General features: G+C 39.1%; 1 protein-coding gene across 12 annotated transcripts in view; it reads left to right on the top strand.

The window, feature by feature from the left end:
• Positions 1-27620, top strand: part of EYA4 (EYA transcriptional coactivator and phosphatase 4) — a 261461-nt gene that overhangs the window by 212287 nt on the left and 21554 nt on the right. For 10 of the 12 annotated variants that reach the window (XM_060283692.2, XM_060283691.2, XM_060283696.2 and 7 more), the window contains 3 exons: positions 6675-6811; positions 8264-8347; positions 27063-27152. In XM_060283692.2, coding sequence (XP_060139675.1) covers positions 6675-6811; positions 8264-8347; positions 27063-27152 — 311 coding nt within the window. The remainder of the gene's footprint in view (positions 1-6674; positions 6812-8263; positions 8348-27062; positions 27153-27620) is intronic. The other 2 variants (XM_070043459.1, XM_060283697.2) reach the window with 1 other exon arrangement.

The following is a 27620-nucleotide window of genomic DNA, read 5'->3' on the forward strand; positions in this document are numbered from 1 at the left end:
TCAAGAATATTTTTCTGACTTCCAGTTATTTGCAAGATCCAAACTCATCTCTGCTTCTTTTTTGTCCTGCTTTGGAAGGGCAAGAAAATAGGGACACATGGTCACAATACTGTAAATTCTTTCTAACTGGACCAGTGGTTCCAAGAAGACAAAAAGCCCATTAAACAATTATTCATTGAGTGCCTGTTAGGTACCAGGCACTGCTGGTATTTCAGCAGTGAATATGCTCTCTGCATACATTTAACTTCATTTAGCTTCCATTTAACAAGCAAGACAAGATCGAGCAAATAATTAAAATAGTATGAATGTTGAGAAAAGGAAAATGCTAGATAACGTGGGGAATATTAACGAGAAAACTAATTTGAACATGAAGAAGTGACAATGAAACATACTTTTGCGATACGCGGGCCCCTCACTGTTGTGGCCTCTCCCGTTGCGGAGCACAGGCTCCGGACGCGCAGGCTCAGCGGCCATGGCTCACAGGCCCAGCCGCTCCGCGGCACGTGGGATCCTCCCGGACCGGGGCACGAACCCGCGTCCCCTGCATCGGCAGGCGGACTCCCAACCACTGCGCCACCAGGGAAGCCTGACAATGAAACATACTTTAAGCGACAGAGAAAATGCAATTATATTCATGAAATGGCAACGTTCTTTCTTTTTGGTTCACTATTATATAACAACAAGGTCCTACTGTATAGCACAGGGAACTATATTCAATATCCTGTGATAAACCATAATGGAAGAGAATATTTAAAAAAAGAATCTCAAAATATTGTCTCTAATCTAACTATAGACCGAAGGGAAAATTGTTAATAGGTGTACTAGACTTTGATGCCCCTACTACCAGTTTCTTTCCCCTTATCTTCTTTTTAGACCCTCCCTCCTGTAAACACATAGCCCCTTTGAACCTCTAGTCCTCATTCCCTTTTTAGTCGTTCCACCTAACCTCCCCCTCTCTTAGCAGCCATATCTTATGTAGGGCCAGGATGAAGGGAAGGCAAGAGTTGCCTGGGGTGCAGAATGTAAGGGGGCGTTCATTCTCACAGCCCTTAAATTTTACACCCTTGGCACACTACCTGCCTTAACTTCCGCCCAGCCTAAATCCCATGTTCCAATTCTGTCCTGATCCTCTTTGAGTAAACACTTACATTTCATAAGAATCTTATCTTAATTTAAAGAATGAGTGATTTCAGAATCCTTGCTTACAAGTGGTGGAAGCACTTTAGGTGGGGAGATATTTGACGTTCTCGTCACACTGCGAAAGGTGTTTCTCACTGGTGAATGCACGGGGAAAACAAAGTAGAATGACTGTGTTCAGAAGCAAAACCACAGACTAAATATTTGATCATTGAGATATCAGAGACAGAGTGACAGGACTGGCAAAGTGTTTTGGAATTTACTAGAATTGAGCTACCAGGAATGAAAACCATTCAAATACCCCAAAATGGTTTATGCTGCATAGAACTTTGGGTGGAAGATTGGTTTTAATCTAATTTCAGTATGACCACAAGAGTTTCTATGCACGAAAGACACAGATGGGTACTCTCTATTAGCTAAAGAATAATCAACTTTCAGAATAGCTATTTTATTTACATTAAAAATACCAAACGCAGACATGTAGATATTCTGAGCATGTGACTTTGAATGTAACACATTCATATGTGACATTCTCATATTCAGTATCAGAATGCTGCAATTTCTTCAGCTTTCCACTGGTTGCTAATACCAACGAATACGGTTTGACATAATTGTCAGATCTTACGAGACTTTCCATTGAATTTAAAGAAGAAATTATTTCTACTTGTACCCATATTATTCTCTCAACCAAAATCATAACAATACATGTGTCTAGATCTTTAAGGAACTCTGTGACCTCAGACCTTCAGTCAAGATAGTTTTAAGTTTGATTTTTGCCTTTGCAGGTCTGGCATGCATCCAAAAAGTAAACAAGTTCATAACTATGGGATTTTTCTTTATTATTGATGAAATTTGAGGTATTTTGTTTAAGGGTATAAAGAGTATTTTCCACTGACTGGCTCTGCGTTTGGACTTAAAGCAGAGACCTAACAGTTAAATCCACAGTTTGTCATAAATCATTCACTGTTGACTTCTCCCGTGTTTAAAATGGAAACATACTTTATGTTCTATAAGAGACAGCTGGTTGCTCTGATTTAGCGATAAACCTAATGAAATAAAGTTGGATCTAAATATCCAAAAGTTAGAAGGTGCAGTTATTCATTACGGTACTGATTAAAAGATAATTATTCAGTCATGTATAGTGTTAGCCCAGGAAAAAGCCTAGGGCAATGGGTAATGACTGATGTTATTTGGAAATTACAAATAGCATTCAGTCATTTATTTTACCTTATTAGGTAATTTGACAATGTATTTAAAGAAACATTACCATGCTGATTAAGAACAGATATTTTAGTTCATTATCTTTGAAAAGAGCTTTCTTTGCCTTTAACATAAAGGTTATCTTAGGTATATTATATTTTTTTTTTTTTTTTTTTTTTTTTTTTTTTTTTTGTGGTATGCGGGCCTCTCACTGTTGTGGCCTCTTCCGTTGCGGAGCACAGGCTCCGGACGCGCAGGCTCAGCGGCCATGGCTCACGGGCGCAGCCGCTCCGTGTTATGTGGGATCTTCCCGGACCGGGACACGAACCCACGTCCCCTGCATCGGCAGGCGGACGCTCAACCACTGCGCCACCAGGGAAGCCCGGTATATTATATTTTTGATTCACATTCCGAATGTTTGATGACTGATAGCACATTAAGCTTAGTGATATTTTTATAGCTCCTTTTTAAAATTTTAAACATCTTTAAAATTAAATATAACTAGCAATTTGTAACAACATTCTGTAGTCTGAGACCTTGGCAAGCATTTCAGATACATTAGCTAATTAAACTTTACAAGTGTTGCAGAAAAGTAAAGGATATGGTAAGATCACTCTTTGAAAAGAAGCCAGTTTCTTAGGCAGAACTCAGTAGACTGTCTAGGCCTCGTGGCATTTCACATGAGGACAGGAAGGAAAGCAAAGTACTAATTCAGTTCATTGAAGGAACAAGAGGACTTAAACGGAAAGGACTGACCACATTTAACTTCTCTGCCAATTTGCATTTTCCCTACCTGCAGCATACTGTACCCTAGTGCAATTACCTGAGTGAAATTGACAGAGACACTGGAATTAACAGCTTTCTCCTTTTAAAAACAAATGTCAACAAATGTTTAATGACCAGTTGAGCTCAAGTTCCTGATTTTGCCCTTTATCAGAAGAAAAGCTAGAACCTTCAAAAGATATGGAGGTCAGTTCATTTCCATCTGGGTGGTTGCTGTAGGAGCCCAAATAGAGCACATGGCCTCTTAAGGACCTGCTCTTTTACTCTGATGTTCTTCAGATGAATTCCTTGGCCCTCACTCTCACAGAAATTGTGTAAAGTCTGTGTAACTCTTTTGATTAGTAGAAACAGATATACATTTGACCTTTTTGTAACCTGGACAGACTGGTGCTATTTGGGAGAGGAAGTATTACCTAGTGGTTAAAGCGGGAGTTCTGGAACCATATCAACATTTCACATACAGGCTATTTCATCTTGGTTAGTTAATTGAGTCCCACATGTCTCCAGTTCTCCCATTATTAAAAGAGGCTAATAAAGGAAAAAAATTCACTGGGTAGAAGTGAAGTTTAAGTCATATATATATGTGTGTGTGTGTGTGTGTAAAGAACGTTTTACAGTAAAGAGCTCTGACAAATCAATAAGAAAAAGATAACCCAATTTTTTTTAAATTAGTCAAAGATTTAAACAGTTACTTCATAAAAAGTAGATACCAAATGAGTAAGAAACAAAGTATTCTACATCATTACTCATCAAGAAAATGCTAATTAAAACTACAATAAGATACTACCAACCCCTACAATCGCTAATATAAAAAAGACTAGCAATACCAAGTATTGGTGAGGATGTAGAGCAACTAGAACTCTCATTGCTAGTAAGAGAGTGAATTAATACAACAGCTTTGGAAAAGAGTGCTCAGTGTCTACTGAAGGTAAACATATTCCTTCCATCTGACCCAGCACTCCCTCTGCCAGGTGTATACATATAGGCATATGCTTAGTATATACATACAGGGATATGCTAGGAAGGGGAGCTTATGCCCACAGGTATAAACAAGAATGTTTATAACAGCTTTATTCATAGTTGCCTAAAACTACAAATAACCCAAATGTTCATCAACAGAATGTATAAAGCATAGTGTACATATGTCATGAAGTTCCAGCCACATTAAGGAAAAAACAAACAACTGCTCCAGGCTACAATGTGGGTGAATCTCAGACATAAGGAGCGGCGACTCTAGCCAAACACGTATTCCAATAAGCTTATTGAGACCCAGACACTTCCTATGACCAGTCTTTTCCCTTCCTCCTTCTACTCTTTTCACTCCCTTGTTGTGATAGCTGCTGACTTCCAGTTCATTCGAGTAGCCAAACCCCGTCTTTAGGGATCCAGTCAACCATCAACCACCCATAACTGAGCACAGTAACTTTGGGATTTTGCAAGATTTTGTCTATTCACCCCTTGCACTGTGGCAAGAACAAAGCTGCCTGATGAGAGTTAACTCCTGAAAATTGATCTATCATGGATAGAAAGATAGGTCTTGGGGAATGTCAACCAAAAAAATCTTACAAGCTTAATAAATGTGTGTTAATTTGAATCAATATTTTATCTGAAAAAGAACATTTGACTGGCAGGACATAGTAACCTTAGAAAAATAATTGAAAATAGAAAACATTTTGTGTGATATTTTTAAAAAGTAGATGTGTGTTTAAGTACCCAAATCCCCATCTAACGCCTATACACGTAAGCTGAAACCTTATTTACTATGACATAGGGCTGTATTCAGCATCGTAACTCAAGATCCTTTTATTATGCTTTCTACTCTCATGCATTCGATAGCAGAGACCCATGCAATGAACTGTGCTAGCAATGTTTTAAGAGCAAATAATATTTGGAACACAGACATTTTTTTTGATGCTGTCCTGACATGCACAGATGTTTCCCAAAGAAAACATTTGACCGTTAGAAATTATTAGAGCTTAGCTATGTAAACACTGTTTACCTAAAACATCTCAGAAAAAATGTTACCTAAGTGTGATCTAGTTTGTTCAGATGTGTTTATTTAGATTAATAACTGCTTGGCTGTCCTCATAATTATTTTACTTTAATTTTTATGATAAAGCATGAGAGTCATAACATCTTTACTTTTAAAAATTGGGTAACTTTAATATGGTTTGCCATTGGACTCTCCTAGACATTTTAACATTATGCATATGATTTCAGTTAAACATAAATCAGATTTATCTCAGTAATACAAAAAGATAGCTGCTATTACCCAGGCTTTAGTATACAAAGAAACTGAGATTCAGAGAGACTGAGTAAAATGCTTGAAGTCATATATAGTAAGTCCAACTCTTGTTACTTGTGAAGTTTTACTGCACCTCACTGTCACCTTGGTGGGTTTATCTTAACACCCTCTCCTACAGACTTGCCACTGCTCTGTACTCTCCACCTCATAAGATGCTGCATCGCTAGCTTTAGACGTGTCAGACTTTTGGGTATCTGTGGGACATGCAGAACCCAATTAAACCTAAAGTCTGAAACTTAAGATTTGACTTGGTATGCTGTATGGGTCATCACGTAGAAAGTGACTGACCTATGAGAGGGTTAGATTGCCCACATGGTGTGGAGTGGGGAAAATGATCAAAGGAGACAAATGTGCCGTCCAGTACTGTAGCCGCTGACTTCAGTCTGTACTAGCCCCATTACAAGGACTTAATAGGCACGTGTGGCTAGTACAGACTGAAGTCAGCTCTAACTGTCATATACACACAGGATTTCGAAGACTTAGCATGAAAACGAGATTATGTAAAACATGTCATTTTTATATTTATTATATGCTGAAATGATAATGTTTTGGATATATTAGAGCAATTAGCATATAGGAATGAAATTAGTTTTACATGTTTCTTTTTACCTTTTTTAATGCGGCTTCTAGAACATTTAAAATTATATGTATGCGTGGTTACATTCGTGGCTCACTTTGTATTTCTGTTGGACAGCACTGGTACGCGCTCTTCTTTTAAGACGGGTCCTTTAAAAAGAAAAGATAGCAAACAGATAGCTTCTAGATAGAAATGCAAGGTCAAAGGGAAGGACTTTTCAACTTGTCTGTGTGCCCCCCGCCCCCAGAAACGGGAGAGGTTGAAGGGAAGGTAAGAGAGAGTTTGAGTAGTGGAGCATGATTATTCTCTAATAGGTGAGGCACGGAAGTCATATTTGCAGGGGGATGGATGGCATCTCATCCTCAGACATAAGGAGGTGACAACAGATCTAAATTTAGATAAATACATAGGTGGGGATAGAGATGGGAAGTTGAGGGCATCTGGAGTACAAAAGGTCTTCAGGTTTAATAGATCACATAGATCGAAACTAGGAGAAACCTGTGTGACCTGCAAAATTTTGACTGAATTAGAATTTTGTGTATTTGTGATTATAAATCTTTCTTGTCATAAGGAATTTTCTGTTGTAGGATTTGTTAAAATCATTAATCATGAAGACTCATACCTGATCTAAAAATGAAGTGCTGTCCTTGACAGTATTCATGTTATTCACAGGAGAGTTTGATACCGTGCAGAGCCCCTCCACACCCATCAAAGATCTTGATGAGAGAACGTGCAGGAGTTCTGGGTCAAAGTCCCGAGGAAGAGGCCGGAAAAGTAATCCCTCCCCGCCTCCCGACAGTGACTTGGAGGTATGCTGACTTCTCCTTAAAAGGTGTAATGTGATGTTTCATTTTATTGAATGATATATTCTATACCGTACAGTTCTGTAAAGTTTCAGACTTAAAAGAAAAAGATACATCATGAAATGAGTGGACCTACTATGAAGTAGGCATTTCACAGCTCTGAAATTGGATTTCGTCCATTATAATGGCAAAACTAAAAACAATAACAACTTAAAAATCATAATGCTCTATAAATTCTAGGCCTGAGATAGTTGCATCTCTTGATCCAAAAGACACAAACAGAAGGCACAAGCAGAAATTTGAAAAATAAAGCCATTGTTTGTGGAGTATTTATCTGAGAAGCACTCTTTCTGGGAGTACTAGGGTCATGAAAGATGTTTACATGGGTCAATAAATATTAAAAGGTAAAATTAATCTGTATGGAGAAAAAAAGGTGTCATCAGAAAATAAGAAAAATTCCAATCATTTGATACATATGTTAAAATTTTTATACCTGTAAAAATTTCCGTGTGTCATTGTTTCCAGTTGGGACAGATCTTTTGAGATATATCCATACTAAGCAGGTTGTTTTTATTATGAAACATCAGAAGAAACTATTCTTAACCGTAATGTGTTACTTCTTACACAGCTGCATATTTTAACTGCGAAAAAAAGTTAAATCTCCAGATTTAGTAAAGTCAAGTAATAGCCCTGTATCTCTTCATAAGAGATCATTTCCTTGATGCGAACAACAGTAGTAGATTCAAATGCCTTCAAGAACCCAGCAGGTGATATGAATGAGTGAACTGGGCTAGGGGGCCAGCAGACTGGGAAGAGTGGGGAGCACCGGCCCAGTCTACAGGGACCCCTGCATCATTGCCACATGGACTGTCAGCCACCATTGCCACAAACTGGAAGTTTGTCTACTGCAGTCAAAACCCTGAACTTTGTGTGAAATCTTCTAATCTGGACATTTTAATCAATAATTTGAAACCGTTCAAAACACCGTGCAGGCCAAACAACCCACCTTATGACTTAATCTGACCCAAGGGTCCACACGTTACAATTTCTATTTAGGGATTGTTCATTGATTCTTTAAAATATTTTTTAAAATATAATTCTTTGCATGAATTACAAAACTTCATGAATTCATGAGACATAAAATTTTATAAGAGCACACTTCTATCATAAAGTCCAAACGTGTCTTTTGGGTATTAACTGCAAGTACATATTTGAATGAATTCATTCAGATTAGGACATCACATTTTTAAGCCTTATTATTTTTGTCACTCTTGTTCCTCAAGTTTTACAGGGGTTAGATTTGACAAATTTGGAGGAAAAATTAATGGAGTAGCATAGATTTCCATATAATGGTATCAAGATTATATCCAACAATAAAATGAGAGGTCTTCTACTTGTAAAGAGATTTCGGTTTCCTTAGAACTTGATAATTCTTCGATATTTATCTTTTTTCTCCAGCGTGTGTTTGTGTGGGACTTGGATGAAACCATCATTGTTTTCCACTCACTGCTCACGGGATCTTATGCCCAGAAGTATGGCAAGGTAAGAAATCAAGAAATTTTACCCCAAGACACCTTGTTAGAATTTTACTTTAAATAAAATCAAAAACCATTTAAAATTACCTTGTAGTGTTTTTATTGCAGTCTGTCAAGTCTGCTCTTAATTATTTATTTCCAGTGGCTCATTGTTCTTTAATGTGAACTGGCAAATTTTATAGAACTTAATTAGAAATCATATTCTTTTTCCTTTCTTCATAATAACTGAATTTTCTACATGAAAAACCAAGCTTATTACCCTCACATAATTATTTTAGAAAATGTTTTTGTAAATTGAAATGGACTTTAAACATTATAATACATATATTATTGTCTAATAAGGGAACCTTAAGAAATTGTTTGGATTAATTTGTTGCACCAGATGTTGCTATAGAATGCCATTTGAAATAAGGAAGTAATCTTTTGTCTGACAGATCCTTTGCATTTATAAATATAAGTATTTTTTGGTAACTTTGAGGAAGCATATTATAGAGACTGGGAATAATACCCCGTCACACATACAAATCCAGAGGCAGATGTTCTCATTACTTTCCTTTGTCTCTTGCCATTATTTTCATAGTCAGTTTGCTTCTTGTAACAGTGTTGTTATACACGTGTGTGAGTCTGTTTCAAAGAGTGATGCACCTGCAACAGGTTTTTCAGCTAGAAACACAGTTGTAGAGGCCATTTGAGTCTTTGATTCTGTAGGACTCACAGTCTAACCAGAGTCAATTCACAACATGTTGACCTGCCTTCAATTACTGTATTCAAAGTTGTATCTAACTTTGGTTCCTTTTCATATGACACTTACAGAAGTGTCTCCCTTCATCTTTATAGTGTCACATTATTTCATAGGGTCTCATGTTAGCTCAACATGCAGTTTTTAACATCTTCTAGACTAGTTGTGATGAATTAATTGCACTCAAGCATTTCCTCCTAAATTGCGCTCTTGGTGAATTTGCATTGCATTTGATTCTTAGTATAAGTAATGAAAGTTGCTAAACATATGAAAGGTAACAATTTTATTTAGTGACCATTCAGCAAAAGGAGTCTTAGCTCCTTTATCACAATCATCATCATCTGAAACAGTGATCTCCAAAGCAGGATGTATGCGTATGTGCCAGATATACACAAGGTGCTTCACTGAGATAAGGAGAGAAAATAACACATTTATACCCGCAATTTCTATTCTTATCTGTTTCAATACATGTAAATGATTATAACTTAAAGAATATGTATGTAATTTATAAATAACTATACATAAATTTGTGGTACACACTCAAAATTCTATTACTGACAGAGCATACAGTCTAAAAAGTTTCCAGATAATAATCTAAAGCATCTTCTTCTGAAATAATTTTGGCTTATGTGGAATACACAGTAATCCTATTGAACTGACTACAGTATTTTTGTGCAAATTTTCATATTAGATAAATGTTTAAAATAAACAGCCTAACTTGAACACACAAATCCAAATAAAAGTCCCCTTCAGAATAGTCACCATTGGAGGCTATACCTAAATATCCCTGTTGCTTCCATTATGCCAAACCAGTGGTGCGACTCATCTTTCGGAATTACCTTTAGATTTTTAGAATATTTTCTGACTTCGAATCTTCATCCTTTTGTGGTAATTGTGATATTTGGAAGTAAAAGGATGATTTGAACCCAAGACGATAAATAAAGAGCATGGTCAAAATGTCACTATATATATATATATATATATATATATATATATATATATATATATATATACACATTTTTTTTCCGTTTTCGTCAAAAATACCTTAAAGTTTCTACCATCCCAGAACTGAGCGCGGCCTTCTATTTGGGATATGAAGGGGTACCAGTAAAGAAGCAGAGGGGTGGTAAACCATTATAAAACAACATCAAATAATGAAGCTGCTTTTCTTGAGTGACTGATAAACTGACTCTAAGAGCAATTCCAAAAGCAAAGTTCTCCTACTTCCCTCAGCAGTGGTGCATCACTGAAATAACCCATCCCCTCCCAGGATGGCCACCTGGTCATGCAGCATTCATTTCACAAACAAGTTCCGTTATTTTAAAGTATTGTCGAAAAGCTTTGTTCGCATAGAAAAGAGAGACATTCTCTATGCCTACAGAGGCTTAAAACAGCCGAGCTTGCAGCAACGGCGGGAAAAGTGAGGGGAAGAAGGAAACTAATGTGTATTTAATGCCCACAATGTGCCAGCGTTAAGCGTCAGAACAATTTTAAGAGGTGGGTTCTTCTCCCCAATCTGTACGTGAGGAAACATGCTCAGAGAGGGAATAAGATGTGTGCAATCACACAGCTAGTCAGTGGTAGAGATGACTCTTGGGGCCCTGGACTCTTTGACCTCAAAGCCCATGGCATTTCTGCTTATAGAACATCACAAGGCATAGACGATTAAGCTACCATGAACACAATATACAAGTGACATTTCCTGAAAGGAATAAGGACAATTAGTGAGGTACTGTGAAGGCAGTTGTGTGAGTTCTCCTTTAAGTTGGAATGATTCTAAGTATCTTCTTGCAGACAATTGGGATAGTTTTCCATCAAAAGGGAAAACTTAAGAAATGTTCAGTGAAATAGAGTGTGGTAGACAGATACCAGTACCTCATGGTGGTGCAGAATCGGAATAGGATCAAAGGCACTGTTGGCAGGGTGTGGGGAAGATAAGCCTACATTTCTAGAACACCTACCATGTGGTAGCACCTGTGTTTGGCATTTCACAAGCAGTAGGGATGGGGGAGAAGGACAAGAGCCTTCGAGTCAGAGAAACCTAACTTTGAAAACCCAGTGCTGACGCTTACAGTTTTCTGACCTTGGGCAAATTACTTAATTCTTCCGTCTCCATTTCTGTAACATGGGAATAATACTATTTATAGTGAAGGAGAAGTAAAGAGAATACCATGTTTAATAGCTTAGCAGAACACTTGGTGTGAACTAACGCTCACAAAAATTGTAACTGTGATTAGTCACTTTCACAAATGTTATCCAACTTAACTCTTATAATTACTCTACTGTAATGTATTGTGATCCAAGTTCTGTGGATGAGGAAACCTGGGTTATTGGAGTTTAAGAAACTTGACCAAGGTTGCAAAGTGATAAATGCTGGTAGGAGTATTGGAAACCAGGTCATTCTCATAACAAAGCTTTGTCCTTAATACTATTCTCTGCTACCGGAAGGGGGCCTGCTGGAGTTGACCATGTTGAATAATGGTTTCCTCCAGGAAATTAAAAGAAATTAAAGGGAAAATGTTTTTAAGCTCTATTTTTTTCTAATCAAAATGAAAATTCCTTTATTGAGTTGCGTGAAAAACAATTTAGATGACCATGTTTATTGAATTATTATTTATTTTTTAAAGTAATTTGATCATTGACTTTTTTCTTAATGTCAATAAGGAAATTGGTGTTGCCTCTTAGTAAGACGTTAATATTTTGGCATGTTAAGAAGTGACTAAATAAAGGATGTTGTTATATGAGGCCCATCCTGTGAAGCTGGGGACCACATGTAGCTCAGGGGTCATTTGAAGGGGACAGAGAGGGTATTGGGTAGTTGCACTTCACCACACGCCATAAATAAACTAGAGCTACAAGGACAACTTTGTTCATCCAACAAATATTTACTTAGCACAGGTACACATGCTTCCCGCTCTCATGGAGCTAACAAGCAAACAAAGTAACTTCAGATTATGGTAACTGCTCTGAAGACAATAAAACTAGGTCAGATGGAGAGTGACTGGGTGGGTGACTGGGGAGAGATGACATTGATGCTGACACCTAAATTACAAGAAGGAGCTAGCCGTGCAGGTTAGCGGGGAGAGGAGTGTGGAGGGGACCGTTCCAGGCAGAGGACATAGAAGGGCTCTGGGCAGGAGCAATCTTCCAGTGTTCCGGGCATATAAAGGAGCAGTGTGGCTGGAAGGTTGTAAACAAAGGTGCGTAACACAAGATAACACAAGGTAAAAACAGAGAGACAGACAGGGGGCCGCATCAGGTCCAGCGTCTGCCGTAAGGCATTTGGAATTTATTCTAGGTGCAGTGGAAGTTGTTGTAGGGTTTAGGTTGAATTGGGACCTGGTGGTTTAAGATCGGCTGCTGCGTGGAGAAAGGAGTTTAGAGGAAGAAGACCGTTTAGGAGACTGCTGCCTGGAGAAGGGCTTCTTGAACTTGAATGTGAGTCCCTGACCCTCAGGGATTGTAAAACCCAGAGTTTCTGATTCTGTAGGTCTGAGGCAGGGCCTGAGATTTCACCTTTGGAATAAATTTTCAATAACGCTGATGGACCATGCTTTGGGAACCGCTAGAAAAGAGCATTTCCCCAACATTTTTCTTGGGAAAGCGAGTTCCAAAATATGTTAATTGATAGTCTTTGTGGAAAAAAAAACGCATGGCCAAATAAATTTGAGGAATACTTGAATTTTATGGCCATTCAGTATATGTTATCATCTTAAAGGTCCTGAGATGTTTTACAGTTAAGAATCCTTTGTAACCATGTTTAATTCCTCCGTTCCCGAGTGTCTAAGTAATGACCTTGAGGACCCACTGAAATGAGGTCTTTCTGGTGATCAGCTGACAATTCAGAAGGACTTTGCCAGTAGCGAAAGTGACCAGGGCCATTATTTCTGCTGAGGAAAGAAAAGACCCCTGTACTACGTAAAGTTTATCAAATCTTGAAATTCTTAATGTCTTCAGTCTTTTTAATTTCTCGGATCAGTCTTGTTTCCACAATGTGCACTTTCAGAGTGTAAAAGTTTTGTATGACATAGTGATTTTTCTGTTCTTTTAACCAGAGAATCTTTTGTGTTCGTAGTATATCACGCTGAGTATCTTTATATAAAACATATAAGGGCAGATCTGCTCTAGGTGAAATGTAGAAGTTGGGGGACTGGAGACATCCCATTTCCCTCATGTAGACAATCCCTTCCCCCATGGTTCTCAGTCACCCCAGAAGGGTTTCCTGAGTCCTGAGGGTTGCTCAGAACACATTCTGTAGGGCAGTAATCCAGCTGAAGGAGCACCAAACTAGAGGTTAGGAGGAAGTCCTGTGCCTAGATGTACCTTAAGCTGCTCATTTAACCTCTGAGCCTCTTTTCACATCTAAACATGGTTATAATCCATTTCCTTCCTGGAGTTACCGGATGGATTAAATGATATAATGTAAAAAATATATATATAAAAGTAGCACTTAGCTCTGAAAACTATCATCCATGTCCTGTGGCGGAGAAATTTAATGCACTATTTCCCCCAAAAGGGAAATGACAAAGGCAGAAATTTCCAGACATGCAGAAGGTCAATGTTTGCACAAAGTGGTGCTGCAGTGGCCTGAAGTATAGTGAGCTGAGAGCTGGAAATATAAGCGCCAGCGGTGTAAAATCATGTCCTGCCATGACCACACCTACCTACCTATCTACCTATTTTTCTCTCTCTTCCCCACCTCCAACCCCAGTAAAAATAAAGAAACAAGCAAACAAATAAGTAAGTACCATTTTTGAGCTCTTGCTATGTGCCTGGCACTTTTCTGAGTGTCCTGTTAAATGCATTACTATCTCCTTTGCTTTCACCACCACCCTATGTGATTGGTACCATGTCACACAGCTCGCAAGTGGTTTGGCCAGCCGGAACCCACGTCTCTTCCACCTGCTCTGGATCTCTGTACTCTTTTTGTCTCATGTCTTTCCCCACCACCTATCAAAATAAAATTCATGGAACATAATAATTTAGGAATGCCATTTTTACTCATAAATTGCTCTGTGTAACTAACTTTTGTGTTTTAATTAAAAAAAAACTTTAGAAAAATCCTGCTTCAGTTTATAAATAAATAATATTATGAATTTTCCAAGGATCTTCCTAATATATGATCACTTTGGACCCTGTTCGGTTGTCAACACAACATGCTCTTTTCCCAAGCAGAACTATTCCTGGATATTTACCGTGATGGCAAAGGAGGGATGTCAGTATTTGAGTTCTGCTGCCTGTGGAGCTGGTGATAGGCTCTGCAGCTGAGCACCAGCTGGCATGTACACCTTTCAGCACTGCACAGCTCTAAAGCAGGAGTTTGTAAGTTTGGCAGGACACAGACCAGGAATCATCCATCATCTGTTAGAGTTTATGAAGATTATCTCTATTCCCTGATTAATTGTATATAGTATTTTACCTGATAAGTTGCAGTAATTCCCCTTTGTTAGAAGGAGGAGTGAAAGAAGCTAAATAAATTGTGCTTTAGGGATTTGGTTTATTTTGAAGCATTAATGTGTCATGTGCTATGAGGCCGTGATTCTCTAAAAGTCATTCCACAGGAAGGATGCAAAGGAAATAGCCCAAGTCAGGGAAAAGACTGAAGGAAAAGTGAACAGTTATATTGCGAAACTGAAATCCAAGCTCCCAAAACTACCTGCTCAATTTAGACAACATCTTATATAAAAGGAGCACTGGAGAAATGATATGTTCATCAGGATAAATCCACTGGTTACTTTTATATTAAACAATCTACACACACTTATGTGGAAAGGCTTCTGAAACAGCACAAGCTATATTTTAAATGATGAGATTGTCATGAAGATAAGTACTGACGTGTGTGTACGTCACCTAAGGAAAAGCAACATGATTTGCTAGAATGTGGTTAGAATGAATCAAGTGTTGGAACCATGGATTGGAGGCCACTCTGATGGCAGCATGCAGGTGACCACCCCTCTGGGCATAATGGTTAGAGCATTCTGAATTTGGAGGGAGAAGGGACCTGAGTTTAAATTCTATCTCCACTTCCTACTATGCATGTGACCTTGGGTAGTTTTTTTAGTCTTTGTGAGCTTCAGTTACTTTTATATAAAATGGGGAGAATAATTTCATAATTTGATTAGAAGGGTTAAATGAGTCAGTGCATTAAAACTCAGCACATTACCTACCACAAAGCAAACATTCAATGAGTGTAACCTGTTTTATTTGGTTCCAAGGAAGTCTGAATGTTGAGAAACTGAATTTGGGGGAAACTGGGTGTTTTATCCAAAAATGTATGTGTTGTTTCATCTCATAATGTGAGATACTCAGCTCAATGTTGTAGAGAAGAGCGTGACTAGAGAGTGATCATGGCACATATAAATTGAATGAATGAGGAATTCACAAGTCTCAAAAACTTTAGTGATAGAGAACAGACTTGTGGTTGCCAAGGGGGAGAAGGGGCGGGGAGGGATGGATTGGGAGTTTGGGACTAGCAGATGCAAACTATTATATATAGTATGGATAAACAACAAGATCCTACTGTATAGCACAGGGATCTCTATTCAATATCCTGTAATAAACCATAATGGAAAAGAAAAATAAAGTGAAAAAAATGTTAGTGTTTTTCATGGTTGCTCATAGTATATGTGTTTAAGGGCACACATGCGTGTGCATGTAAACATAGTATAGTTGACCCTTGAACAATGCGGGGGGTCGGGTGCCGACCCCCCATGAAGTCAAAAATCTGAGTAACTTTTGACACCTTAAAAACGTAACTGCCAATAGGCTGCTGTTGACTAGAAGCCTTACTGGTAACATAAATGGTTACCACGAATTTTGCATGTTGAGGTATGATATACCGTATTCTTACAATAAAGTAAGCTAGAGAAAGGAAAATGTTATTGTGAAAGTCATAAGTAAGAGGAAGTACATTTACAGTCCTGTACTGTATTTATCAATACCATAAGTTTGTCATCTGTTTGTAAGGTGAATCGTCTGTCAGTACCTATGTCAGTATTGTCTTACATGGTATAAAACACTGTAGATGTGATACACATTACTAACACTAGACATCAAAAATGAAAAGATAACGTGAAAAATAAATTCATATTTATTTACAGACATAACGATTCATGCACTGATAACAAAGCAGTGATGTGATTGCTTTATGGTAGCCTAAGTGCCATCAATATGGCTGCTTCACAGTAGCCTAACCTACACACTAATGAATGAGTCATTGTAAAATTTTTATGACACACAGTATTACAGTTATATTCTTAATACAGTATTGGAGACACAGTTACATTAAAAAAAAAAAAACACTTACCTATGATGATAGGCTGATATGCAGTTTCTCCAGTTAATAGAGAGGGGTATACTGTACAGTAATGTAATTCTTTGAAAGCAGAGTTATAAAACAGTAAGAAAACTAACCCATTATTAATTTTATATGATATATCGCTCACCTTATGCACACGTAAGGATAAGCTGTTCACTTCAATACAAGTCTTTGCACACGATGTTCTACAAGACAAAAACTTAGGCGATGGTGATTATGGGACAAAAACGTGTCATACAGTTCTTGCCGTACAGTTATTAGATTTTCACACGAAGACATTCAACACACATACACAACAGCTAAGGTTATTAACTGTCTGTCATGATGATTACTCTTCATTTAGTGGAAGTGGATCGTCATAAAATTCTTCATCCTCGGTCTCTTTACCATGAGTAGGCTGAGGACGAGGGAGAAGAGGAGGGGTTGGTCTTGCTGTCTCACCAGGCGGCAGAGGTGGAAGCGATGGTGGAGGTGGAAGGGGAAGCAGGAGAGGCAGGCACACTCAGTGTAACGTTATGGAAATACAGCGCAATTTCTGTCTGACTTTTTTTGCTTTTTCGTTTTTCTAAAAATGTTTCTATATGGTACCAATCTTTCCATCGTTTGCTTTAGTTTCAGCGCCCATATCATAGAAGGGTCCATGTCTTAAAAGAGATCAAAAGCAGTTTTGAATAATCAGAACCTTCTGCCAGACTGCCTAATGTCATTTTGTTTCCTGGCGCTGCTTCTTCTAAGTCTTCTTCCTCGTTGTCTGGCACTGGTTCAGATGCACTCATCTCCATCAGTTTGTCCCCTGTTAATTTTTCTGGTGTGGTGTCTGTTAGCTCTTGAATTTCTCCAAGATCTCTATCTTGAAACCCTTCGCCCTCACCTCTCTTTGCCGTATCCACCATCTCTTTCGTGATTTTCTTGATTGGCTCTGTCGTAAATCCTGTGACGTCATGCACAACATCTGGACACAAGTTTCTCCAGCAAGCATTTATTGTTTCTGGCTTGATGGCTTTCAGGGCTTTTTCTATACCAGTGATGGCATTTTCAGTGGCATAATCCTTTCAGACATTCATGATGTTCTCTGTTGAGGTTCTCTTCCATAGCATTGACAATCCTTTCCGTAGAGTACCATATATAATGAGCCTTAAAGGGCCTATGACCGCCCCCCGTTCTGGAGACTGAATTAGAGATGTTGTGTTTGGGGGCAAGTAGACCACTTTACAGTGCCTTCAGTGTTGAACTCATGGGGTTCTGGGTAGCCAGGGTCGTAGTCCAATATCAAAAGGACTTTTAAAGGCATTCCCTTACTAACAAGGTACTTCCTGACTTCAGGGACAAAGCCTCAATAGAACCAATCCAGAAAAAGTGTTCTCGTTGTCAGGCCTCCTTTTTGTACAATCAGAAGACTGGCAGCTGGTGTTTATCCTTTCCCTTCAAGGCTTGGGGTTAGCAGCTTTATATATAAGGGCGATCCGGATCATAAACCCGACTGCATTTGCACAAAACGGTAGTATTAGACTGTCCCTTCCTGCCTTAAATCCTGCTGCTAGCTTCTCTTCCTTATTAACAAATGTCCTTGGTGACATTTGTTTTTCCAGAATAGGGCAGTTTCATCTGCAGTAAAAACCTGTTCAGCAGATATTCCTTCTCCCCAATGATTTTCTTAATGGTGTCCGGGAACACATCTGCTGCCTCTTGGTGTGTGAAGCTTCTTCTCCTGTTATCATGACATTTTTTAAGCCAAACCTCTTTCGTAAATTATCAGACCATCTTTGCTGACATTAATTTCTCCAGCTTTAGCTCCTCCACCTTCCTTTTGCTTTAAGTTGTCATTTAATGACTTCACTTTTTCTCCAATCATATTAGAATCTACACGTATGCCTTTCTTGTAGTAATCCTGAACCCACATCAAAGCTGGATTTTCCACGTGAGATAAAAAGGTATTTCTGAAAAAGAGCAAGGTTTCGAGCCTGCTGGTGTAACTGCAGCGATGGCTTCATGAATCTCCTTTTCTTCTTTACAATGGTCTTTATGCTGGATTTACTTATCTTGAGATGGAGAGCAACCACAGCTGAAGAATTTAAGCTATGGTACATATCAAGTAATTAAATTTTTTTTTGTCATGTCATGGTTTTCTCTGCTTCTTGGGAGCACTTCTAGCATCACTAGGGGCACTCGTATGGGTCCCCTGGTGTTATTTAAGGTTTATGGTATTGCAGTAAACAATGCAAAATACGCGAGAGCTGCAAGAGATCACTTTTTACTGCAATGTGCAATTTACTGGAGAAATGAACTGCTCACAAGGAGTTGATTAGCCTCGCTTGGCATTTAAGCGGATACTTGTAACACTTGAGCTCACTGAAATAGCAACAGGAGGTGGCTAGGAAATTCCTACAGTAGTACAATATGGACTACAGTTAATTTTTTCAGTTATGATTTAATCCTGCATTTAATCCTGTTTGTATACATTTCTCTTGACTGTGAACAGTGCCCTGAACAGTCTGTGTGTGCATAAGTTTTGATCAATTTTAACTTTTTAATAGATTTGTGTGTATCTTATGGTATTAAATGATAAAATAGACTAGTATCTCTATATATTTTATGCATTCATGATATACCTAATTTAATTTTTTTTCAATATTTCTAGGCTATGTGGTTGGTCTGGGAGTTTTTTTCAAATGATTGCAAAGCTCCAAAAAATGTTCCAGCATATTTATTGAAAAAAAATTCCGCATATAAATGGACCAACAAGGTTCAAACCTATGTTGTTCAAGGGTCACTTGTACATATGTATGTAAAAGTAAAGCTAAATCAAAGACAGTGACACTTCTCAAACTCTCATAGGGAGTTTGAGAGACAGTGAAACTTGAAATTAATACACAAGAAAGATAAGTGGTTATTCATTTCTTAAAAGCACAAACTTCTGGAGGCACCTTTTATAACCTCCCTGAAGTTTCAATCTCCGTTTATGATCTTCGCTTATGAACATTCAATCTCACTCTGTATGACAGTCTCTAGTAAGTCAGAAAGAGAAAAATAAATATCGTATATTACCACATACATGTGGAATCTAGAAAAATGGTACAGATTAACCAGTTTGCAAGGCAGAAATAGAGACACAGATTTAGAGAACAAACGTATGGACACCAAAGGGGTTGTAGGGGGTGGGGGTGGGGTTGGATGAATTGGGCGATTGGGATTGACATGTATACACTGATGTGCATAAAATAGAGAACTAATAAGAACCTGCTGTATAGCACAGGGAACTCCACTTCGCTGTACAGTAGAAACTAACACAATATTGTAAAACACCTATACCTCAACAACAACAAAAAAATAAATAAATTTTAAAAAAGCATTCCATCTCACATCTTGGGTGTTGGAGGGAGGCAGATTACATTATTGTAATTGCCTTAAACTTCCATAACTCATCATTAACTTGCCTTTTTCGAAATTCATGTCTCACTTATCTTTTCTACAGTCTTCCTCTAATATACCACCCACCTTTCTCCAAGTCCTGAGGCCTCAGTTTGGTGGGTTCATTTGCCATCTCTGTCACTTTTCTCTCAGTCCTATGCTTTCTAGCTCATCCTTCCATGGTCATTCTCACCATTCTCTTTTCTTCTCCCTTTCCATCTGGTTGCTATGCTATACTATTATATATTGTATAATATAAATATGATACTTTACTATTTTTTATTTTTAAAAGTATTTATGATATATTATGGGCTGGAAGCAAGTTCCATCCGTCCATAATCTCTATGATAGCAGTAGTATAGCATAGCAACTATAGTTGTAGCATATTACTATTGCTGTAATTCCCCTTGAAGTATATTTAATCTGTTATTAGTTTAATAAATGTGGTGAGCATTATTCATTGGATTTTCTACTGATCAAAACAGTAGAAGCCGGTAGTGGTAGGTAAGCTGTGTGATGTCCCCTTCATGACTTCTGATTACTTAATTTGACTACTGTTCAGTTACAAATATGATGCTTACATCAAATACTTGGATTTTGAACAAATCCTTTTAATCCAGAGGAAAAATTAACTAGTTTTACACCTTTACCTGCTCCCTAGAAGGTCGTTGGCTACATGACTAAGAAAAGAGGCACCATGGTTCCTCTGGTCCTTGAAGTTAAGTCCACAGATGATCTTTATGGAGGTGAAGGTGGGGCAATTCACTCTTACTCATAACTGTAAGCTATTTCCAGGGAAGCCTAATTCCCAAGAAATTATACGAGTCACCATGCTACTCAGCAATCAGACTGATTCAGGTCATAAGAGTCTTTTGGAAGCATCTCAGAGGCTTAACTCCTGGGAAACCAGAAGGCCATGCCAGCTCTGGTGTTCCCTAACCATCCCAGACCTTCAGGAGAGCTCTTAGACCAGTGCTTTATAAATATTAACATGCGTATGAGTCACCAGGCAATCTTGTTAAGCTGTATATTCTGCTTCAGTAGATCTCCAGGGTAGGGTCTGTGATCTGCCTTTCTAACAAGCTCCTAACTCAGTGCTGCTGGTCTGTGAGCCACACTTTGGGTAGAAAGATCTTAATCACTGATTCTCGGTCTTGTGTACATTAGAATCACTGGAGAGCTTTGAAATTACTGGTGCATGAGTCCCACCTCAGAGAATACCTGACTTAATTGGTACAGGGTGTGGCCTGGGCAGCAGGATTTTTCAAAGCTCCCCAGGTGCTTCTCATATGTTGTCAAGTTCAGGAGCCTCTGCCTCAGACGTCATCATCCCAGCCCCGGATGATGCTATCACCCCGCTTTTGCATAAAGCCTCATCATCTTTATGCCTCTTTTTCTCCGTCAGGCTCACCTTGAAAAAAACAAAACAAATCAAAAAAACCCTGTCCAACACTCTACCTGTACCTCAACAGCTGAACGTGGCCACAAATCTCAAGTGGGTCCCAGCACACCTGGGCTAACTCTTCCAGCTGATTATTTCAAACCTTCTCTCCCCTCAGCCCTTCAAAGCCCCCTCTCAATTCTGCACAAAACTCTTCCTCCATCACTTTAAGGGAAAAAAAAAAAAAGCAAACTGGAAGAATCACTTTATCTTTGCACCATAACCGTATTCTCTGCCTGCTCTCTGCACCCCCATTCATGCCCTGGATCCAGGCCCTCTCACTTACCCAGTGAATCTCCTCCCAAAAAGACCTCTTTCATGCCTGAATCCCCAGTGTCCCACTTTTTTGGATTATTCCCATCACTCTTTTACATATCGTAATAGTCCCATCACCAGAAAAGCCTCTTGAGCCGTTTTCCAGTCACTGCTCTCTTTCTCTGCTCTTCCCTCACTTGCCAGTCCTACAACTCTCTTCAAGTCTGAGAAATGACCTTCTTGCCAAATTCATGGTTTATCTTCCTGGTGTCTCTCTCACTTGTATTTGACCCAGTTAATCACTCCCTCTTTCTTAAAATCCTTGGTCCATTTCACGTCTCTCACGTGGGTCACTGTGCCTCACACTCTCCCGTACACATTTTTCTCACTGTCGCCTCTGTGTATGTTCCCTATCGCCATGGCTGTGCATGGCTAGTCCCCTCCCTTTTCTCAGGTCTCTTATCCTCCACTATCACCTCCTAAGAAAGGCTTTCCCTTCACTTCCTTTCAATAAGCCATCACCACCCATCCCCATAGCCTTCTGTGTCTGCTGACTGATTTTTTTTCACCACCTAGAATACTACATACTTCCTTGGTTTTTGTCCATGTATTCACCAGAGGGCCCATCCAGTAATAGTATAAACCCCATAAGGGCAGGGAGTTTGCTTATTTAATTTTCTGCTCTCTGCCCAGAATTTGATCATGTCTGACACATAGTAGACACTCAATAAATACATGAAAGTTCCCAAAACCCTTCTCCAGTTCCCCCTGAGAACGCTTAAGCCCACTGCCTGTCCATTACAGACAAACAACTTAATTGTAAAATTTCCCTTCTGAGTCATGACTGAATGTCATGGCATTTCTTGTCACTGATTAAAAGAGTTTAGGTATTCTAACAAACCCACTAGCTATTTCCACCTTGGTTCGTGGAGCTAGTTTGTCTTTCTTTTCCTGTAATGAATTTGCACATCTTCTGCCTCTGTGTGCACGTGTCCACAAATATGATTCAGGTCCCAAGGGAGTAACTGTTCCAAGAGCTTGAGTTCTTAAAAAAAAGTCCCCCATTTCTTTAAAAATACATAATTGCTGCCTCTCCTGAAATATTTTTACAGTGTGTCCCTAGAGGAGGAATTCCAGCTGATGGCCCAGTGCAGGGCAGAGGCCCATAGACAGACTGTCTGGCTCCAATTTACGCTCTGCGCTTACACGGCTAATAGGCGTTAGTATTTTGATATAGAGAAGTGCTGTCCTTGATCCTGACTTGGTTATACACTGATCACATCCGGCTGAAAAGCACACAGTTAAGGGCCAAGAGCTACTCATTTTCTTCATCTCCCCTCTGTCTCTGTTTCTGTCTCTATATCTCTTGTCTGTCTCTCTCTGTCCAACAAATGTCTTGGGAATCGTTTCAGTATTTTCGTAGAACGCTACACAGAGTCAATTTAAATTGGCAGAGGTTCAGTTTGCCCCATAGGAAACTCTGCTGTAGACACTTTGAACCGATTGGAACTGTTATGCATGTATAATACGTATCAGAGCTACCACAAAACCCTGTTACTCACTTTATTATCCCACTTTTCCCCTCTATCCAAGTTTTCACTGTCACTTCATTGCAGACCCTAAACTCAACACTCACTACAGTTAAACTGAGGAAAGGCAGTAACCCTTGATTCATAAGGTGCCCATAATTCTACAAACATCTAATGAAAACGAGCAAACATCTCTGTATAAAAGTTGGCTTCAATCCAGAAGTATGTTTAATTCTCAAATGCCTGATAAAGCCGTGGGATTGCAGGCTGCGGCAGCTCCTGCCCAGTGCTCTGCAAGGGAGAGGGTGTCCCACATGACAGCGACACCCACCAACTTCCTGCCCATCTTTCTTGGATTCCTACGTCTGGGGGTTCTTTAGCTGGAAAATGGGGTGCTGGAATCTTGCTTACTTAGAATTAGCTATCCCAGTGACTTAGTAAACTGGAAAAAGAAAAAAAAAGTAAAACCAGATATTTGAAAGTAAGCCCTCACCTGATGTTCTCTTAGAAACAAGATCAGCACCTCTTACAAGCACAGCTTTCCTTGGCTTGTGGCGTGGCTCTTCCTAGCCGTTCTGTGTCAAGCCTTCGGCATAGGTGACAAAACACCTCCCTTTCAACAGGCCTTAGCAAAATACAGCCAGTTCACACTCAGGCAAACCTCAAACTGAAACTTCCCCGGTTAACCAATGAAGTTTTGCCAAAATGCTTACTAAGTCCTGGCTCTGGGAGCCTGTGTGATGTGGAATCGCCGGAGCTAGAGAAACAGATAACTGCCCCTTCCTTTGCCGTGGGGTTGCGTTCCAGTGGGGTGCTCAAAAACAGTTTTCATCATGTCATACGCTATGCTTCTTTGTTAGAGAATTCTTGTTGATTTTCTAAAAATTATGTTTGTTTGTGTGCCTCTCAGATGCACAAAATGCATTCTTCATGGTTTTTCCTATCACTGCTTAGGTAGCATAGAGAGTTACGTGCTACAGAAGCGTGGCATCGGTGAAAGTAACAATCAAAAAGAAATAGTACGTTTTCTCCCATCCCCGTAAATCTGATCTGTAAATGCAAAGAATATGAGGCATTGAACATAACAAATTGAAGAATTTTATCTAAAACTTGAAAAAGAAAAATTGGCATATCATACGATAAGACTTTAACCAATCTAGTCTCAAGAAGGAAAACCTTTTATAGAAGACATTTCTGAACCCCCATCTGAAATATATATCTTTAGGGCAGTAATCATCAGAAACATAACAGAGTCCTGTGGAGCTCAGTTTTATTGTCTTGCATCAGTGAACATTCCTCAAAAGCATAGAGCATCACTAATGGAATTATATGTTTTCATGCTATAATTACATTTGATTTTTCCTGATATTTCTGTAGGCTTTTTGTTCATGGTTCCATGACTAGATGGAATATTTACAAGTTTTCTGTGTCCTCAGCCTATTCAAACCCCCCACCCCCATAACAAAGAGAGAGGGAGTCTAGAAATAGGAATTTTTTACAGGAAGAAGACACATGTATATTTTTAAATTTTTTTACCTCCAGAGATTTTCTTTCAGCAACAGCAACAAAAACATAAACAACAACAAAAAGAAATAAGAAAAAAGAATTTTATATTTGAAGGAAACAGAGCAAGAGATCCCTCTGAGTTTTGAAGCTCCTTGAGACACACAATGGGCACTTCATATTTTTGTTTTCATTCTTGAATGAATACTTGTTGGATAAAATGGAATTTATTTGGTCTTTGGGTATGTTGCTCCAAATGATCCTGTCACTGGAATACAGATGAATCTAGCATAGAGTCATACTGACTGGAGGACATAACACCGAGATGCCATCAAATATGTGAACCAGGGCTTCCTGGTGGCGCAGTGGTTGAGAGTCCGCCTGCCGATGCAGGGGACACGGGTTCGTGCCCCGGTCCGGGAAGATCCTACATGCCGTGGAGCAGCTGGGCCCGTGAGCCATGGCCGCTGAGCCTGCGCGTCCGGAGCCTGTGCTCCGCAGCGGGAGAGGCCACAGCAGTGAGAGGCCCGCATACTGCAGAAAAAATAAATAATAAAAATTTAAAAAATATGTGAACCATGAGTCTCTGTTTTTGAGAAGAGAGAACGTCTAGCTATGAAATCCACAGAAATCTCCAAGAAAGAGACGTAAACAGTTGGAAAATTATGTTGACACCCAACATACTATGATTGTCCTCTCATCTTCTCCCACATCAAGTCTTAGCTTTGCTCAACATCTCTGTGACCTTCTCCTCTCTCTCCTTCTCAGCACTCAGTTCCTATTCTGTAGGTTTTCATCACTACAGAATAAGAGGCTGACATTCACTTCAAACATGGTTACACTCTAAGGTTTCCCCCCTCAAAGCATTATGGAAGTACAGAGGGAAAAAATTGGTTGTTGAAGTATAGGTGTGGCATAAAGAGGGTCTTCTTCTTGCAAAGTCGAGGAAGTTAGGGGGTGTTTATGAATACTGCTTGACCTGACCTGGGTTGCATATTCTCATCATAAATTGAAGTAACGTTAGCATTACGTTTCCCCAAGTTTAAATACATTTCTTGAAACGCCATTTATTAGAACATTGAAAACACAAGTTTGGTTCTCTCTCCTCACATCCCTACAGTCTGGCTCCTGGCCCAGCCACTCAACCCAAATCACCCTCTATGGTCTTCCAAAATAACTTCTCAGCCAAAACCAATAGTATCCGTCTAGATCTGTCAGCCTTATTTGAAACCATTTTCTTCTCCCTGCCAACACCCATTCTGGTCTCAAATTCTGAGGATTTGTCCCTTCCAGGTTTCCTCTTTTCTCATCTCCAGAGTCACATCCAGAGCTGTTCTCCTTTAGAGATATTCCAACTCTGATCATTTTAAACACAAGGTTTGTGCATGACTTATTTCCCTAGCCCTAAAATAAAGGTCTTACTTTTAAAAATAAAGTCTTACACCTCTCTCTTCCAGGCTTTCAACTGTAATTAACTGTGATAAAGTACCAACTCTGGTCTTCATTCTCAACTCCTTGCTGCTGTGTAACCTCTTAGTTTCTATAAAGAAAAATTAAGTCACTTTGACTTTTTACTAATCCCCTTACTTTCATTAGACTTCTAGATGTATATATTTTATTTTTATACATTTCTATATTATATTTACTCAATTAATGTTCCTTTAGCCATACTCCACCCTTCCCTCTTCATCCCTAGTCAAATGCAGGTTAGATCAGACTCTACACATATTCAGATAAATATTGCCTGTTGATCAAAATACAATTAATAATGAAGTTAGAGCTGCTCTGCCAGCTCTTTCTATCCCACCTCCAGACGATATCGTCTGCTCTCGTCCTACAAACATCCAATAGACCTGCTTTTCTCTCTTTTCTACTTATTTGTTGTCATTCTTAAAAGGACGTCCTTTTCTCTTTGTAACAGATCTGCTCCATTCTTCAGTGTCCCATCCAAGTACCTTTCTCCAAAGGACTTTCCATGGAGTATATGTAAACTGGGTCCTGTGAACTAGCTTGCTTCCTTCCTCCTCCTCTCATGAATGTATAGCTTTATGTGAAAATGTATCTAAGTCATTTTTCTGTGCATATAAAGTTCTGTAAATTCACAGATGTAGCAGTATATTTAATATGTTGTAGATAACCCTTTAGAAAGGCACCGTTTCTGATAATTGGGAAATCTTTTGCATCTTAGGTTAAAAACCCAAACAGGGCTTGCCTGGTGGTGCAGTGGTTGAGAGTCCACCTGCCGATGCAGGGGACACAGGTTCGTGCCCCGGTCCGGGAAGATCCCGCATGCCGCTGAGCGGCTGGGCCCGTGAGCCATGACCGCAGAGCCTGTGCGTCCGGAACCTGTGCTCCGCAATGGGAGAGGCCACAACAGTGAGAGGCCTGCGTACCGCAAAAAAAAAAAAAAAAAAAAACCCAAACAGTCTCCGCCTCCTTACCCCCTACAGGCATATGCACTTAAGATAATTTTAATAATAACTGTGGTTACTGAAAATATACTTCATTATATGTGCATTTCCTTTTCAGGATCCCCCCATGGCTGTAACCCTTGGACTCCGAATGGAGGAGATGATTTTTAATCTTGCTGATACACATTTATTTTTTAATGATTTAGAGGTAAGAATTTACAGAGCTAAGAATAGTTGTATCAAACTATTAAAACTCTTATATGGTTTCTATATATGCAGATAACCTCAAGAAAACCAGAAAGATAGAAATTTAGCTCAAGAGAACAGTAAAGTTCCTGTCAAGGGAAGAAATTGTATATGCAAATATAAACAAAAGAGAAATTGTATTAATGAATGATACATATTTACTGGTGCATATTTAGAACAAAAAGTGTCTCCAAAAAGGTCTGCTTTGATGTCTCATACCATACACCCCTGTCCACTACTCCTGGTCTTTTTGGTGTCTCAGCCACAATTCATTCCATCTTTGTATCAGCATTAGCTTTTCCAGGTTACTAACAAGGATGCAATTTAGGTTAATCACTGCACAGTAGTTAGTCACAGATACTGTTCCTGGTTCTAGCGTGGATCATTAATTTTTAAAATTTTTTTATTGGCGTATAGTTGATTTACAATG

Source organism: Globicephala melas, chromosome 14, assembly GCF_963455315.2.
Source record: "Globicephala melas chromosome 14, mGloMel1.2, whole genome shotgun sequence".
Lineage (NCBI taxonomy): Eukaryota > Metazoa > Chordata > Mammalia > Artiodactyla > Delphinidae > Globicephala > Globicephala melas.